The sequence below is a fragment of the Theobroma umbraticum genome, unplaced genomic scaffold (assembly GCF_002168275.2).
Source record: "Theobroma umbraticum cultivar Fairchild unplaced genomic scaffold, ASM216827v3 scaffold_81.0, whole genome shotgun sequence".
NCBI classification, from domain to species: domain Eukaryota; kingdom Viridiplantae; phylum Streptophyta; class Magnoliopsida; order Malvales; family Malvaceae; genus Theobroma; species Theobroma umbraticum.
This window is the reverse complement of record NW_018397268.1, coordinates 3,648,157-3,664,491: the sequence shown is the minus strand read 5'-3', so window position 1 is coordinate 3,664,491 and position 16,335 is coordinate 3,648,157. Positions and strand designations below refer to the sequence as shown.

Sequence of the window (16,335 nt, the reverse complement as noted above, 5' to 3'; positions counted from 1 at the left end):
GTGCACTGCCTAGCTATAAACAGTCGGCTATGAGCGAGATCGGGTACTTATTCTTGACCGTTAGCTTGTTCAAAGCTGGTAGTGATGCATAGCCTCAGTAGACCATCATGTTTCTTTTGAAAAAAACGGAGCACCAAAAGGAGATTTGGATGGCCTAATGAACCAGCGTCAATAAGCTCCCCAATTGCTTTCTCAATTCTGCCAACTCGGGGGGTGCCATGATACGGTGCCCTGCGGGTGGTTGTGCCCTTGGCATAGTTCAATGTGATGTCGACTTCTGTACAGGAGGCAAGTGGCCGGCAGCTTGAGGCATTACATCCCGAAACTCCTTCAGCACCTCAAGCACTTCTGCGGTGCCTCAATCACTTCCGGGGTGTCCTCTAGACTCAGAAGGCAGCAAACGTTGCTCACCCTTGCGTACGCCTTTGCAGCTGCATGGCAGACAATATTTTTGTTGGCTGAGCTGCGCTCCGTCATACCGGCACTAAGCATCTTTTTGATCCAAGATACAAATGCAGTCATTGTGCGGCATGAGAACGGCTTGAATCTGTCCAGGAATCCGATCCCATAGCTACATCGTAGTCATCCATCGAAATGATCTCAATTCCAACCCCATGCCACTGTCCAAGCTCACATCAATCCCTTGGCAATGCCTTTGTCGCACTCTCTTGGAGTTCACAGTCTTTACCAACCACTTGCACTGTGGTCTAATACCCAGCTTAGCGCACACTACTCGAACTGAAAAGATCGAGACTCAGTGTCCACCAAAGCTTCACCTGTTGTCCCGAAATAATCACGCTTGCGTACATGAGCCTTGGCTCGACTACCCACCTTGTTCACTGCTCCCAGCAGCACTGAGATCCGCGCTGCCTTGTCCGATTTGGCTCCTCCTCCGAGCAATCGCCACCAGCTTTGAGCGTTTCGGCAATCTCGAACCCAATGCGGTCCGTCACACAAAAAGCAGCTCTTAAGCTTGTCTCCCTTTTCATAAGGTTTCTCTTCATGCAGATTGCCTTTCCACTTCGATTGTGGCTTGCCATCGTCACTGTCCTTAGACTGCTTGCCTTTGTCCTTGTCTGCCCAGCCCTTGCCTTTATCCTTCGACTTGGGTGGTGCGGCTTTATCCTTGTCTGTCCGTGAGTAATCACCAAGCTTTCCGCCACTGCCATGGCTCGAGTGAGGTCTTGCATGCCTCGCTCTGCAGTTCTTACTTAGCCCATGGTTCAAACCATCCATGAAGGTGAAGAGAGCTCCCTCTCCCTAGATCACCCACTTGAAGGCAATTCATGAATCCTTCACATATTCTCGGATTTCCCACGTTGAACAGCCGTCGCAGCTTGCCCTCGCCTCATCCATGGCATATTCGGGGTAAAACTACTTTGTAACTCACTTGAAATCTAGCCCACGTGAGTACCTGCACTCCACCTAGCCTATCATCGCACCGCCTCCTCCATCAAAGCAGTGCCGTGTCTCCCAAATACATGGATGCCGCGATAACTCGGCGATCATCTGTCACAATCCGGTGGCTTTGAAGTATTCTCTAGCTCCCAGAGAAAATTATCAATTTCCTTGGCATCCCTCGGCCTCGGAATTCTCTCGACTTAGGCACTTTTAGCCTCATTTCGAGCGATGCAGCCTCTGGCCACCTTCGGCTCTTGCCGTACGTACTTCCGCCTCAATTCTTCCAGCTCACCCCTCAAGTTTTCACACGCTCTCAAGCTGAGCGTTTCGTTCTGTCACCATCTCAAAGGTCTCCCTCACCATTTCCTGGACCTCCCATTTGAGTTCCTCATCTCGAGCATGGAGCTCTTCCATATGCTCCTTTTGCACATCGAGACGGTCACGCATCTCGCCCACTGTCACTTTCACTCTCGACAGCCTAGCGTCCAGCTCAGGGATTAAGTCTCGTGAGGTAGACTTTGCCTTTCAACCGGCGCACATTTCCCTTACCTCAAGAGTGTCTTCCGGCATGTTTGACCCGCTAGTAGTCATGTCTCCCTTTCGAACACCTCCTACACGCTCAAACACTGTGGCGCGTACTCAGATCATAAACGACTCTGATACCAACTGTCACGAGGTGGTTCTTCAGACCTCCCTCCCTCCGTGCGACCTTGGGTTCACCATTTATCTCGATGCTGAAACCCAAGTCAGCCTTTGTGCTCAGCACCCACCCAGCAAGTACTCAACACACTCACACATAGCACACTACTTTCCGATCAACCGTCACCCGCACACGCACACAGTAGGCTTTAAGCCAGCAAGCAAACTTGCGGAAAAGGGAAGGGAAGAGAAGAGAGGAGAGAGCTGCAGAATTTTTGAGAGTGAAAAAGAAAAGCTAAGAATTGTATTGAATTCTGAACTGATTTACACAATCTACAATGGCTTATTTATAGCCAATTTCCCTCAAAAAAGTTCCCTCCAAAAGAGTTCCCTCCAAATATTTTTAGGAGAGAAACTAAAATTTCAGCAGCTCAGGCCATTAAAAGGGCTGGTGTAGTGGGCCGGTATCATTTTTGGTCTCCTGGTAGGTCTGAGTCGTGCACAGGCTGTGTGCCTGGGCGCTGGCGAGTTGGTGAGCTCGGGCCGAGCACAGGCAGTCTGTTTGGGCTCCATGCGAGCCGGCATGTCCCGCACCCCTACTTTGCGGGCCGGCGCACCCCGGGCTTGCGTTCCGCGCGCCCATGCTGTGAGGGCCTGCGACCCCGGGCCTGCATGCCTCGCACCCCTACTGTGCGGGCCTACGTTTCGCGCACCGCTGTGCGGGCCGACGCGCCTGGGCCACCGGCGTGCAGTCTGTCTGGCTCTGTGAGGGCTGGCTCGCCCAGGGGTCTGTGCTGCACGCCCCTGTTGGGCACCCTGCACCTGCCTTCTGCTATCCAATGGGGGTTCTCTCCCAGCAATACTCCCCTATATACCAGCACTATGAAACACCCTCAGGCCACCTCCAATGCGCTGAACTGCGGTCCGTGACACAATGACCTAGTTAGCAGAAATTAATTATGAAATATGAAATATCCTAAGTATAATTAGTAACAAATTTTATGACATGTCTGTTTATAGGAGAAAAACTGCGAAGAAATTTGTTTGGTAATCATAAATAATTTGTTGAAAAAAAATCTTTTTTGTGTAAAATACTTTATTGAAAAATATAACATTTTATATTGTATAAATAAACAGTTAAAAATATTTTCTATTATTTGAATTATCTTGTAAAAAATATTTCCATCATAACCTATCTTTAATAATTTTCTATAATAACAGAATAAAAATATTAATATTTATTAATTTTTTAATACATCTAAAATATTTTTTTAACATTAAAAATATTATATAAATAATATTTAACCTTATTTATTTCTCATTATATTGTTAAATCAGATAATTTCTTAAAACAATAAATCGAAAATTAAAAATTAAAAGAAAGGAAAGAGTTTCATGTGTAAAAATTTATTTCCTATTTTATATAATTTTTTCCTAATTGACCTTGATTACTTTGTATTTTAAAGATTATAGCATTTTATTAAAAATAATTATATAACAATTGATCCTATAAAATAATTAAATAAAAATAATTAATAATACTTTGTTGAAAAAAAACTAATAAATAAAGAGATAAAAAAAGAAATAATAATACTTTATTATTTTATTACTTTATGGAGTCAATCTCACATAAAGAAGAGAACAATATTTTTTAAATGAGATTAATCTAAGAAAGAGGAGAAGCAAATAAAAATTGTTTTATGCTCTTTTTATATATAAGAGATTTTACGTTGATGAATGTAATTTGTAAAATATTTTATATTTGTAAAAATTTTTCTCTTCCGAATGGAGAAAAAAATTAAACCAAATAGAGCCGAAAATTAAACCAAATAGAGATGGATTTGCATAGTTTTATACAAAGGCACAAAGCTACAAACAAAATTACATAAAAATCCTTAGCCATAAATTCCTACTATATTTTACCTAGATTCTTTACGAACAAAATTACATACGCATAAAAAATGGAAAAGAAAATGGCAGAGCTTCATAGAAAAGAGACAGAGAAAACATAAAAAGAAAAAAAAAAAAAGGAAATCGTAGGAAAAGGAAGCCAAGGAGCTTCTTTACTCTCCAAGTTTGAAGCTTGAATCTTTCTTCTTTTGATCGAGAACCTGAAGATTGTTTTTCTTTTTGGGCATATGTATCTGTTCTTCTAGAGGTATTTTGGTAAGTGATTTCCCTTTTTTTTTCAAACTATTTGATTACATAGCTCCCTTTAATTGCATAAATCGAAGTCAAAAACAAATTTTGATATCTGGGTTTTTGTTATAATGTAATGTTTTAATGTGGGTACTGATTTAAATGCCTGATCTTTTTTGTTGTGGTTTAATGGGTTGTTTTTGTCTCTTGCTTAATTGAAGAGGCATATGATTTTGAAGAATTTATGCTTGATTTTTTTTTATTTTTTTTTAGGGATGAAACTGTTTAGGCTAAGCTCAATCTGTGAAGAGGAAAACCTGTTGCTTAAAGAAACAAATGGTAAACTATGATATTAAACCCTATAATTCAATCTTTCTACTTTTTATTTTTCTTTTCCAGATTTTGGACTATCCAGGAAACATTGTGTGGGAATGATTTGGTATAACTTGAAGGTTTATCTTGACCGTAGAGAGATGCGACAGGAACTTAGACCCTTTAGCGAAGGATTTGGCACTTTCTTGTCAAAATTAAGTTTGCATATTCAGGCATCCAACTATTAGGTCGTAAGTGTTTGTATTCCAAACTCCAACTCAAACAGATGTGTTCTAATCCCTTTCCCAATTAAAAAAGAAATTTGTATTTTTGGGTACTAAAGCTTTTAATGGGGTATAGTTTGAATTTTTCCTGTAGAACAGTTCATAGTTCAAAACTTAGAACCACTAGCAGCTATGAATGAGGTGTGTGATGAGTCTTGTTCAAACTTGGGATCGATGTTATCGTAATTGTTTCTGTTTACATCAAGGTAGATGGAGTTAAGAAAATGCAAATTTGGGATGGCATGAGTAAAATTTGGCATTTCCCTTTATAATTGCAAACAATGACAAGTTTGTTAAATTCAATACTCAGATCAGTTATTTTCTGTTACTTTTTTTTCCCAGATGAAATATATAACTACTGGGATAGATACATGCATTGATAGTTTGTCCTTCAAATAAAAAATGATTTTCCCAGTATTCTGGATTTTCTTTTCTGTTTCTTTTCTTAAAAAAATAAAAAAGCTCCCCCTTTGATATGCATTGCCATTTGTGATTTTTGACAAACCAGTGATGAATTGTCATTCACCTTCAACAAGATGAATGGATTCTCCACTGTGGATGGCTTTGTGGAGATAACTGAATCCCTGGCAGAGATGATCAAGTACGTGGCGAATGAACCCTCAGTGGGTCTTTTCTATGTTCAACAGCACACCCAAAATGCCGTTCCGAATGTAGTTAATCTCAATAATCATGTTGTAGAAAAGTCTCGTGAAGCAACTTTGCACACAGAGGACTTGGAAGATTCTATCACCATGGTGAGGTCGATGAAGGAATGTGGCTTTCCTATTGCTGATGAGATGATTAAGGAAATTAGGAATTCTCTAACGATAATGTCAGCAAAACAACAGAAGAGAGGATTGATCCACAGTCCTGCTTCAAGCTTTCAGATGAGAAGAACTAGCTCTTGGGGACCAATGTCTTGGGGTCATGGCTCTGAAAATGTCCAGCAGGATGGAAGTAATTATTTTTCAACTGTAATCAAGTCAGCAAGGCAAAAGGCAAGCAATTTTAAGTGGCCACAACTTGAGTCCAAGGAACAGATACAGAAGCAGCCCCAGAAGCCACTGTCACATCCTACTCCACCACTATCAGTTGCATCTGCCAGTACTAGTTTCTCAATTCCTGATACAGAAGCTGATGAGTTACCCTTATCCTGTCAAATGGCAGATGAAGTCCATGAAGAAGAAGAGGAAGCAACTGAAGATGATATCAAGCCGTCGCATCACAATTTATCGTTCATGTCCAAAAACTATGATGATTTCAAGGCTGATAAAGAAGCTAAATTAGAACAATGGTTGGACGGGACTGAAGGCAAAATGGATAAAAGCAAGGGAGACACTGACACAGATGGGCTTTAACTTGACAGCATTTAGATTGAAAATGAAGTTTTGAGTTGTGTAAATACTGTTGCTTGTTGTAAAAGTATCTCCAGAGAATGGTTATATGTACGGTTGTATACAAATTAATTGATGGAGCAATTTATTCTTTAATATCAATGATTTGGTGGTATAAATAATATTAAAAATGCAGTATTCAATCTTAGTGTTTGTTTGGTTTGATTTTTTTTGAGCTTATCTATCCTTTAAAAGCAAAAATTAGGCTATACATGATCTTTTGAGAATCTCTTGAAAAAAAAAAAAGCTTTTTTTTAAGAACAAAATTTTTAAAAAAACCTAAAAAAAAGCTCTAGAAAGGAGCTTTTTCTTCTCTTTTTAAAAAAACACATTAAATTTTCAAGAAATGACCTTCTCAATTAATCTCTTCCTCTTTTTCTCTCTACAAATTACCATTTTTCAACTTACATCAAGATTTCTTTCTTCTTTACTTCTCTCTACAAAAATTAATAAAAAAATAAAAGATCCAACAACAAGATATCAGAATTTAAAATTTTTTTATTCTTACAAAGATTAAAAGAAAAAAAAATTAAAATTTAAAATTGCATTCAGATACTATTTAAAGATTCTCTTTTTTTCATCAAAAAAGTTTTTAATGTTAAATACATCATTTTTCTCTTTTTTTTTTTTGAAAATTGAAATGTCATGGTCAGATTGCTTGTTAGATCAACAAAAATCTAATACTATTATTACTATATAAGTTTGAGAGTTATTCTTTTTATTTTATTATTTTTTTAATTTTAACATCTGAAATTATATAAAAACTTGAAGCATTACATTATAGTTTATTAGGTGATTAAAGATGACATGAATATCTTTTATGGTAATTTTAACTGAAATTAAAACTTATATAATTTATTTTATTAAACAGTTTACCAAACAACTTTATTTAATTCTAAAAGCTATTATTTTTTATAAAAATTTAATAATAACATTTAAATTAAAAAAAAAAAAACTAAACTGGCTCTTATTATTCTTTCCAATTCTCTCAACATTTTTGACTGTTCCGTCTTCAAACCCTTGAAAGAGTTGTTTAATAAGGCAAGCATCTCTAGTTTTGCTGACTCTTAATGGCCTCCTACCGCAAGATATAGCAGTTCCCCTCTCTATCGTACTTGGAGACCATTTGGGTCATTCCGCAGTGACAGGGGCTTATGGCTTCATGCCAAATTACCAGTCCATCGAACCATGGAAGACACCCACACCCAGTGGCGCCAATGATTGTCCTACTTACCAGACTTGCCTGCATCATCCCGTAAAAAGTCCAGCAAAATGGTCAAATCCCATGGCCGAAGTGCTATTCAAGGGTGTTTTTTCTCCAAATAAGTAACATTAGTGTATCCTCATCTTAAGGAGGAAACACAAAAAAACAACAAAAATAAATGGAAGGATAGAGAACACAAGTCAGCAAAAAAAAAATTATAGTGATTTTGGAATTGAATGAAAATATCCAGATGTCATTCATCAATGTTCATTATTCCAAGCAAATATCGATAGGAGCTTCTCAAAATATATTTGCAGTTCTTATGGGCATAGTATTTGCCTCAGCTTTCTATACAGCCTGATGTGCAGTTAGCTATTTAAGATAGTGCCTTCAAGGTTGGGCTGTAAGCTTAACCAATACTAATACCCCGTGAAGCGGGATAAATAGTTAGCACAAGATGTTGAGACAGATATCAATTAACTCTTGCAAGTCATCTTTAACCAAAGATTTTAAAATGCAGCTAATCATTCTGCAGTCTTGAGGTCATAGAAAGCAGCATCCTCGGATATGGTTTAATGTCACTGACAACATCGAGAACAGTCCCATCTTCTAGTTGCTAAAGACACTGCTCAGTTTCTCTGATGACGTGAGGATATAAAAGAATCAGTGCCTGTTCTGCTTCTCACGCGGAATCTTACCGAGAAAGCCTCAGTTATGGCAGAACATTTTCTCCATCACATCTGGTCACAACTGGCAACATGACTATCGGACGGCTTTTGATCACAAGCTTCAGAATTGCTGATGTCAAAGAAGTGATTTTGAAGGCCAAGTTTGGTGCTGCAGCAAGTGGCAGGGATGTCTTCAACAGGGGATGATCAACTAAGGCATCCCAAGACGGTTGCCACCATCTGGTTCTTGCTCAATATATGGCTAGCTATAGCATTTTAACCTTTCAGGATATAGGCCAAGGCAAAGGACAACTCTACAGTGCTAGTGATTGAACCAAAAGTTTAACCAAAATAATACGGTTCCCTACTGGTGGGGGTAGAACTTTTGGTTGCAACTTGTAAGCAACATTTTGAAGAACTCAGAGACAAGATGCATCCATTTAAGAAGGGAATCTGCAGAACATTCTGGCTTAGACAATGTCACTGCACTATAACCTCTCAAGATCTTCAGGATCCATAATGAATTCACCATCACATACCCAGCTCATTGCTTCAACGTCTCACCTAGATTTTGCCCTATTAAAATGGAAGTTTCAGTATACAGATTTTTCGTTTGAAAAATACTAACATATCAAAAAAGACAACTACAACAACGGACTGACCAAATAAGTAAATTTGGACAATTCAATAAAGCATAAATCGCATTTATTATCTTGGCTTTTCCATCACAAGTCACTTCAAATCAAGAAGAAACAAGTGGCAAAAACCGTAGTATCCCCATATTTTATACAGAGGAAAACACTCCTGTGAAGTACAGAAAGACAGAAGAAAGGAACAATTAAGACATTTGACACCACAATAGCAACCAACTGACACCAAAACAATTGATGTTACTTTAGAAGAAGGAAGTAAAAGAACAATACAACTTGAACAATCAACTGCATGGCATGAAAATGAACCCAAAAAAATGAAGCTACACAAGTAAACTAGAAACCTTCAGATACCTGAAGTAGAGATGTCAGGAGGAGCCTGATTTATCACTTTTATTTCCTCTGGCACACTGCCATTTACCGCATTCAGAATTGGAGGACGAATCAACCCTTTAGTGTTGCGCACTATTTTGGCCCTTCTGCAAAAATAAGGAAGAAAGAAGAAAATAAGATCAGGTAATATTCCTTCATTAATTACAAGGGGATTGTCAACCTATACAAGAACAAAATTGAAACATTTGGCTCTTACCTGATGAATTTTTGCTTCAGAGTGCCCGTTTTCAGCTTTGACATCCCTTTACCAAACCATAGAAATGTTATTTCGAGCGTTAAGACAAAAGTAATTTCCATATTTATGGATAAAGGAATCAATAAATATCTAACAACTCTCACCTGATTTTAGAGCCAAAGGAGTTGAAGAGGGTTTTCGAACACCCCTCTGTGCTTTTATAGAAGCAATGACAGAATCAGCAGTAGGTCCCAAACCCTTCCTTCCCACCAGCTTAACTCCCAGCTTCTCACACAGGTAGTTCAACCTCATCTCATCACCGCCTCTCACTTCTCTCAGCTCAAGTGCCTGTTGCCTTGATAACAATGTGTAAACATGCAGCTGTTGTTGCTGATTAAAATGTGATTGGAGCTGCTGAAAAAGCACCTTATTAGAATGTTGCTGATCTGTCTTTGAACCTTCCTGATTCTTCTTTCGGGGCTCACTAAATGTCACCCTCAAAATAGCAGGCGACTTTGGATCAGCATTCTTCCGACCAAAAATAACAGAAAAACTCCCAAATTCTAAATCAGGTTCTCTGAACAAATCCATGAGTAGAGAAGCACAGGAATGGGCATTATTAGATGGACTCCTGTAAATCTTTTTCTTCCCAGTCCGAGCCTTGGCATATTGAGCCATATTTGCAGCTTCCCTTAGCCCAGTAAGAAACGCTCCATGCATGGTTGCAGGATACCGCCTTGTAGTGGCCTCCCCTGCAAAGAAAAGCCTTCCATCTCCCACACTTTCTGCTAATATATCATAGTCATCTCCAGATGCTCCCACTGCAACATTAGAGTATGAACCTAGGCTGAAGGGATCACCACCCCATCTAGTACAGACAGTTTGGAGGGGCTCCGGGACAGTGATTCCTTGTGGTTCATATATACCTAAATGCAATCATACACAAAGCCTCAGAATAATTTCACATAACCAACAAAAACCTAAATCTTTGGACTTAAGAAATTAACTACTGCCAGTTAACATCATAAACAACAACCAAAATCAAAAACGTTAAAATGCACAAAAAATGTACTATTAATTAACTTCACTTGATTCAATTACAAAGGACACTCTGCCCTTCCTTTATAGAATATGCACATAAAATCAATGAGAAACTGCCTAGAGTTATTTACTATTCATGGAAGTTGCCAATAAATTGAACCACACATGCAACTAATACATAAAATACATAAAAAATGCATCATATGTAAACCCTTTCTTCAAAAAATATGCACATAAAATCAAAGAGTTATCTACTATTCAAGGAAGTTGCAATTAAATTGAGCCACGCTTAGAACCAATACATAGAAAAAATTAAAATGCATCATATGTTAAATATATATTTTGTATCTAATGAATGCATTTTGGTATTTCAGACTACAAGATAGATTTCAACTTAGAGAAAGAAAGAAGCAGCAATAAATAAAGCATGTCAACACATAAAATGAAATTAATTACCCTTGAGAATTTGGAGAACCTGGGTTACTGCATCTGTAGGAGGCATAGTCTCAAACCTGTGGGCAGCTTCTCCTGCCACTAAAGCAAGCAAGAGTGGACCACCAGCAACAGTTGCATAGCTGTAAAATAGAAAAAACTCCCCTCGACGGTTTGGATCTTCAGTAAGATGCCCGAAGGTATCAAGATCTGTACCCCAAAATACGTAAGGAAAAAGCATTCCAACCTTATTCAACAACCCAAATCCCAACCTCTTTATGCCATCAAGCTTCCTCTGAGGCAACTCAGGAATAAACTTGATTGACCCACTCTTCAAAACTCCAAGAGGCACTGTACATAATGCCATATCACCTTCATACACCTGACTCCCGGCCATAACCTGCACTCCATCACTACCATACCTAATAGTATGCACAGTTTTCTCATACAAAATTGGCACATTTTCTGCCAGAGCCTGAACCAACCTTCCATTCCCCCCAGGCAAAAAACAATGATCCCCTCCCATGTCATATGGATCATCTTGGTCCCAAAATGCAAGCGAAAGCTTTGACACCAATCCAGCATTTGCATATTCCAAATTTGCCAGATGCCAATTAAACAAATTCATCTCCTCTTCAGTCACCGCATCCCTATAAACCTGTCTAAACGTCTCCAACGCTGCTCCAAGTGAAACATCCATTGAGACATCCCCCATTAACTGCCTAAGCCTACTAGCCTTATCCAAAAGCCGATTAAAAGCAGTCTCCACCTTCATATCCATATCCGGATCCACCGGCCTCCCATCCATCCGATAAAGTGGGCATTTATCCCTCACCTTAAAAAGTGAAGCACCCAATTGTTTTGCCACAATCCCTAACGGATTCCCCAACGTACCTGTCAACACACTCCCACCTAAATCCGCAGCTGCACTCACCCTATTCCCTCCTTCCATCTTCTTTGTATAAACCCTCCCACCTGCTCTCTTCCTCCCTTCCAAAATTGTCACCTTAAATCCAAACCTCATTAACTGTCTAGCGGCAGCCAGACCCGCCAACCCGGCACCAATTATAACCACATTACTTTTACTAGGCTCCGCTGGAATTTTCTCCTTAATTGCTGGGGCAACCCCAAAGTTTATATATCCATGTGTAACTAAATAATTATAAGCAGAATCTAAAAGCGGACTACAATCTTTCGGTATAGAATCAACAAACATTTCTTTAGTCACCCAATTGGATATATTTTCGCGCCATTTCGCAATAATGTGATTTCGAATGAGAATATAATTTACCTGCTCGATGCCACCAACAGAGGAAACGACGCCGAAGTCAATTTCTTCCTCGGTGAGAGAATCAGCAGGGAATCCAGCAGAGAGAGCGGTGAGAGCCTCTGCCGTTGATTCCTTATTGATCACGATGATCTCGTCGGCGATTTTGGGTGGTGTAACCTGTGTCGTCGCCGTCGATGATGACGAAATCGAATTATGGTTAGGGTTAGAGTTTGGGAGGGTGGGGTTGAAAGAGCCGTTAGGGAAAGAAAGGACGTGAAATGATGCCGTTGAGGCACTACGTTGAGGCCTCCCACGTCGTCGTTTTTTGGGGACTGGAAAGGAGAGGAGGTGATCGTTGAGTTGACGAGGGGCATTAGGGTTAGAGTTAGGGATTGGGATTGGTGTTGGAGTTGGGATTGGATGGAAATTAGGGTTAGGGGTCGGGTTTGGTAAAGGCGGAAGGAGAGTAAAATGGGGAAGAGGGAATTGGGAGAATTGATCAGGGGTTTGATTGGGAGGGTCCATCGAGTTTTCTTTCACGGTAATTACTGAGAGAGAGAGAGAGAGAGAGGTTGGGAAAGGGGTGGTGATGGCGGAGGAAAAGGTTGTGTTTGTTTCCCAAGAAAATATTACTAAAACAGTGCCGATAATTGAGCCGCAATTCAAAGAAAATCAAATGTTACAATTAAACAAATAATATTCTTCCTTTCTTTTTCTTTTCTTTTTTCTTCGATACTCATGTAACTTTGTTTAGCTCATTTGATAAATCGAAAACTTTTAACATTGAAAAATAAGTATCAATTATAATTTTGAAAAAGGTTTAAATATTATTATAAAAATTATTTTGATATTTTCCTCAAAATTAAATATTAAACAGTTCTATTTTTTATTTGCTTAAATATTTCTCATTAATAAAAGTTAAAAATGAATAATAAATAGTTAAAAATGAAAAATTATAAGGCTAATGTGATTAACTTTCAAATTTTCCCTTGATAAGATTCTTTGAATACATTAATTAGTTTTATTTAAAAAATTATAAATCTTTATTTTTTATTATGTTCAATAAAATGTTTTATATTTTTATTTTAGATTAAATAAATTTTTATTAATTATTATTTATCAGGATATTATGTTATCATTAATTATAATATTTCAACATATCATATAATATAAAATGATAAGTGTCATTATGATTAGGTTAAGTTTTATTAATTTGATTCAAAATAAAAATATAATAATTTATTTAGTTTAAAATAAAATTACATGAATATAATGAAAAGTAATAAAAGAATAAGAAATTTTTTTAATTTTTATGAATAGTTCAAAAGCTTTTTGAAGTATTATGCCTTGCAATTTTAAACTTTTTGATTTTTTTAATTTATGCATTATATTAAGAAAAATATAATGGATAATTTTTTCTTGTTTATGAAAGTCTTGTTATATTGGAACTTTAAATCACACAAAAGAAATAACTCACACAACTCTCTCTCTCTCTCTGTTTTTTTAATCAAAAAAATTTGAATGCAAAAGGTTTAAAATTTCTTTTTACACGTCTATTAGAAAAGATTAAAACATTAAAAATCAAGTTATTAAGCATGAAACTGAATTTTAAATGTTACAAATGTTTGCTAATCCATTCCAAAATTCAAAATTTACTGCAAAAATGTATTTGCAATCAAAAGCCATGTAGGAACTTGAATAGTGTGATGTAAATGAGTTAAATGCCCTTGTGAGTTAATTGATTTTGAATAGATTAAGCTCCTCTGACTTATTATTGAGGCACTTGATTATTAAGTCAAAATAAATTTTAAATTTTTTAATATTTAATTCAAGTGACTCATGAATACTAATAAATATTTTAAATGTTTTAATATTATATATGAATAAAATTTAAAATTTATTGAAGTTTTGAATTTAAGTTAAAGTTCAAGTTATATTTTGAACTCAATATTGTAATTGATAATAGTTAAATCTAATGGTGCATTATTTGAGTAGCTTTTTTTTTATCAAATTTATAATTATATTTTGTAATTAAAATGCAAGACATGATTGGCTAAATACTTGGCTCAACCAATGTCTTATACATGATTTTTTTATTTTATTTTATTTTATATTTCAACACTAAGGTGCCATTTCTCCTTTTTTTTCTATTTAATATTTTTTGGTATATATACCTGTAAACACCCTTTTTAAAAATAATAATAATAAATAATAAATTAAAAAAAGTTCAAAAAAATTTTTAAAAACAAAAGTTGAAAAAGTAAACAGGAAGCTCAGTCCCCCTCTTCGGCTCATCATTACGGGGCATTTAATGCCCCGGACTGATAGTCGAAACTAGAAGGGAGTGGTCACCTCCAACTGCCAAACTCCCTTCTAGGTCAGTGTCTGGTGAAATCATGCTCAGAAGAGTATGATTTCACCTCTGGATTGTCCAAAAAATTTGAACAATCCAGATCTTAAAAAGGCCTCAGACAGAGAGAACAAGGGAATACAGAGAGGACCGAAAGAGAAAAATCCTGCAAAAAAAAACCCAAAGAAACCACAGAGAAAATAGTGCAACAAAATCAAAAATTCTAATCTTCTAGCAGCCAAGCAACCACAAAAATCAAAAAAATATAAAAATAAAATTAAAGAAACAAGGGTGCTGCTAGTTGGGGAAGGAAAAGAGGGTTTTGTGGGTTGAGAAAGGAAGTTGTTGTCAGTTTTGGGAGTGGGTTTCGTGGGTACGTCGACGCTTTAAGGGAAGAGCTTGGGGTTCAACTGCTGATCAGCCAAAGAGAATAAGAAAGGAAAAGGAAGAAAAGAAAAAAGAGAAAAGAATAACAGCAAAGGAAGGCTACCAGCTGTAGGAGGAAGAGAAAGAGAAAAGAGAAGGAAAGGTGGTCGGCCAAAGAGAAAGAGAAGAGGAGAGAAAAGTCGACGATTTGAAGAAAGAGAAATTTTAGAGAGAGGCGGTAGAGAGAGAAAATGAAAAGGAAAAATGAGGGAAGGAAGAAAAAAAGAGGGTTTTTATCGTTAGGTTTGGGCCTTGTTAAACGACCTCGTTTTGGGGAAGGGAAGAAGTTGCTATGCACACATCAAAATGGTGCGTTTTGAGTGAGGACTTCTGGGACTTAAGAAGCAGATCTCAGAACAGGCTTGCTTGTTTTGGGCCACCTCTTGCCCAAAGAAGGTAAACCCATTCCCTTTGTATGCTTGATCTAATTTTGTTGCATTAGATTTGGTCCAAATATTTAATGAGAAAATATGTTAGTTTTGATATGTGATTAATTAAAATAAAAAGGTCAAAATCGTATTTATAAAAATTATTCATTATTAAGGTAAAAATATAAAGAACAAAAAAGAAAACAAAGAGCAAAAATCATGAATAAAGACATAGATAAATATTTAATAATGGAGTAATAGGTCTAGTTTTATAGAATATAAGTTCATAGGCAAAAATGAATGTCTAACTAAAAATAATAATAAACAATGTTAGATCTAAGTTAAAAATATAAATATATAAGATAAAAAATTATAAAAATGTATGATATAGGATGACCATTCGGAATGTGAGAAGTCGCAATTCCGAGTGAATTTTCTTAAGCAAAGGATTTCGATTAGGACTCCACCAGTATGATGGGAGGGTCTAAACTCGAAATTCCGATTGTTCCTAATTTTAACTAAATAAGAAAATGTACATACTTAATCATCAATTAATAAAAGAGATAGAAAATTAATGATGGCAATAATTTATTTATTTTTAGCAAGGGCCAAGCGAACGCAGGCCCCCACTGCCACAAATTATGATGTACGCTCTCCTGCTTGGGGAGACCTTAGGCAAACGCCCCTCCTATGTGCAATGGAGGCCGCTTACCTAGGTCATGGGCTTTTATGATCACCCATCGACCCCGTCCAGGTAAGTATATTGATGGCAATAAATTTGTTAATCATAAAAAAACAAAAATAGATAAAATACATATGCATAAATAATAATTATGAAATATAAAAAATAAATATACTAGGTCTTAAAATACAATTTTGAAAAATTTCAAATATTTATATAGCAAAATACATAACAAAATAAAACAACAAGCAAATGTAAAATATTTGATCATGATTAATATGCACACAAGGAAAAATAATATATTTTGTTAAAGATAAGAAACGAACATTGAATCACATACCATGGTTACATTGTTAACTGTCATGGCATATAGAAATATTCTAAACACGAGCATAGACCCGATGATGGGACTTTCCGAGGAAGCTTGCGAAGGCGAGTTTTTTCGATAAACTCTCTAGGTGAAAAGATACCTTTGCATCCCACCAGTACGATGGGAGGGTTCAAAAA

At 36.9% G+C, this 16,335-nt stretch overlaps 2 protein-coding genes and 1 non-coding gene across 5 annotated transcripts; 1 reads left to right on the top strand and 2 right to left on the bottom strand.

The window, feature by feature from the left end:
* Positions 1-3,987: 3,987 nt before the first annotated feature.
* LOC110425232 (MEF2BNB-like protein) lies at positions 3,988-6,271 on the top strand. Of its 3 annotated transcripts, none has more exons than XM_021440079.1 (3): positions 3,988-4,206; positions 4,579-4,742; positions 5,284-6,271. In XM_021440079.1, the coding sequence occupies exon 3, from the start codon at positions 5,312-5,314 to the stop codon at positions 6,131-6,133; it is 822 nt and encodes a 273-aa protein (XP_021295754.1). In that variant the 5' UTR covers positions 3,988-4,206; positions 4,579-4,742; positions 5,284-5,311; the 3' UTR covers positions 6,134-6,271. The 3 variants fall into 3 exon arrangements, with proteins under 3 accessions (XP_021295754.1, XP_021295753.1, XP_021295752.1); XM_021440078.1 differs by lacking the exon at positions 4,579-4,742 and adding an exon at positions 4,453-4,518; XM_021440077.1 differs by lacking the exon at positions 4,579-4,742.
* Positions 6,272-7,573: 1,302 nt separating this feature from the next.
* FLD (protein FLOWERING locus D-like protein) lies at positions 7,574-12,740 on the bottom strand. Its single transcript, XM_021440037.2, has 5 exons — positions 10,757-12,740; positions 9,424-10,185; positions 9,281-9,326; positions 9,046-9,170; positions 7,574-8,617 (listed from the first exon to the last, which is right to left on the bottom strand). Exons 1-5 carry the CDS (start codon positions 12,525-12,527, stop codon positions 8,586-8,588), a joined length of 2,736 nt encoding a protein of 911 aa, XP_021295712.1. The 5' UTR covers positions 12,528-12,740; the 3' UTR covers positions 7,574-8,585.
* Positions 12,741-15,749: 3,009 nt separating this feature from the next.
* Positions 15,750-15,908, bottom strand: LOC149526631 (U1 spliceosomal RNA). The gene has a single exon (XR_016351822.1). It is a non-coding gene; the product is annotated as a U1 spliceosomal RNA (small nuclear RNA).
* Positions 15,909-16,335: the final 427 nt, after the last annotated feature.

Excerpts from the sequence above, each read along its gene's own strand:
- LOC110425232 (XM_021440077.1), top strand. The coding sequence starts at position 5,312 with ATGAATGGATTCTCCACTGTGGATGGCTTTGTGGAGATAACTGAATCC.
- FLD (XM_021440037.2), bottom strand. The coding sequence starts at position 12,527 with ATGGACCCTCCCAATCAAACCCCTGATCAATTCTCCCAATTCCCTCTT. Across the intron at positions 10,186-10,756 it reads GGTTCTCCAAATTCTCAAGG|GTATATATGAACCACAAGGA; the intron begins GTAATTAATTTC and ends GATTGCATTTAG. Across the intron at positions 9,327-9,423 it reads TCCTTTGGCTCTAAAATCAG|GGATGTCAAAGCTGAAAACG; the intron begins GTGAGAGTTGTT and ends GGTTTGGTAAAG.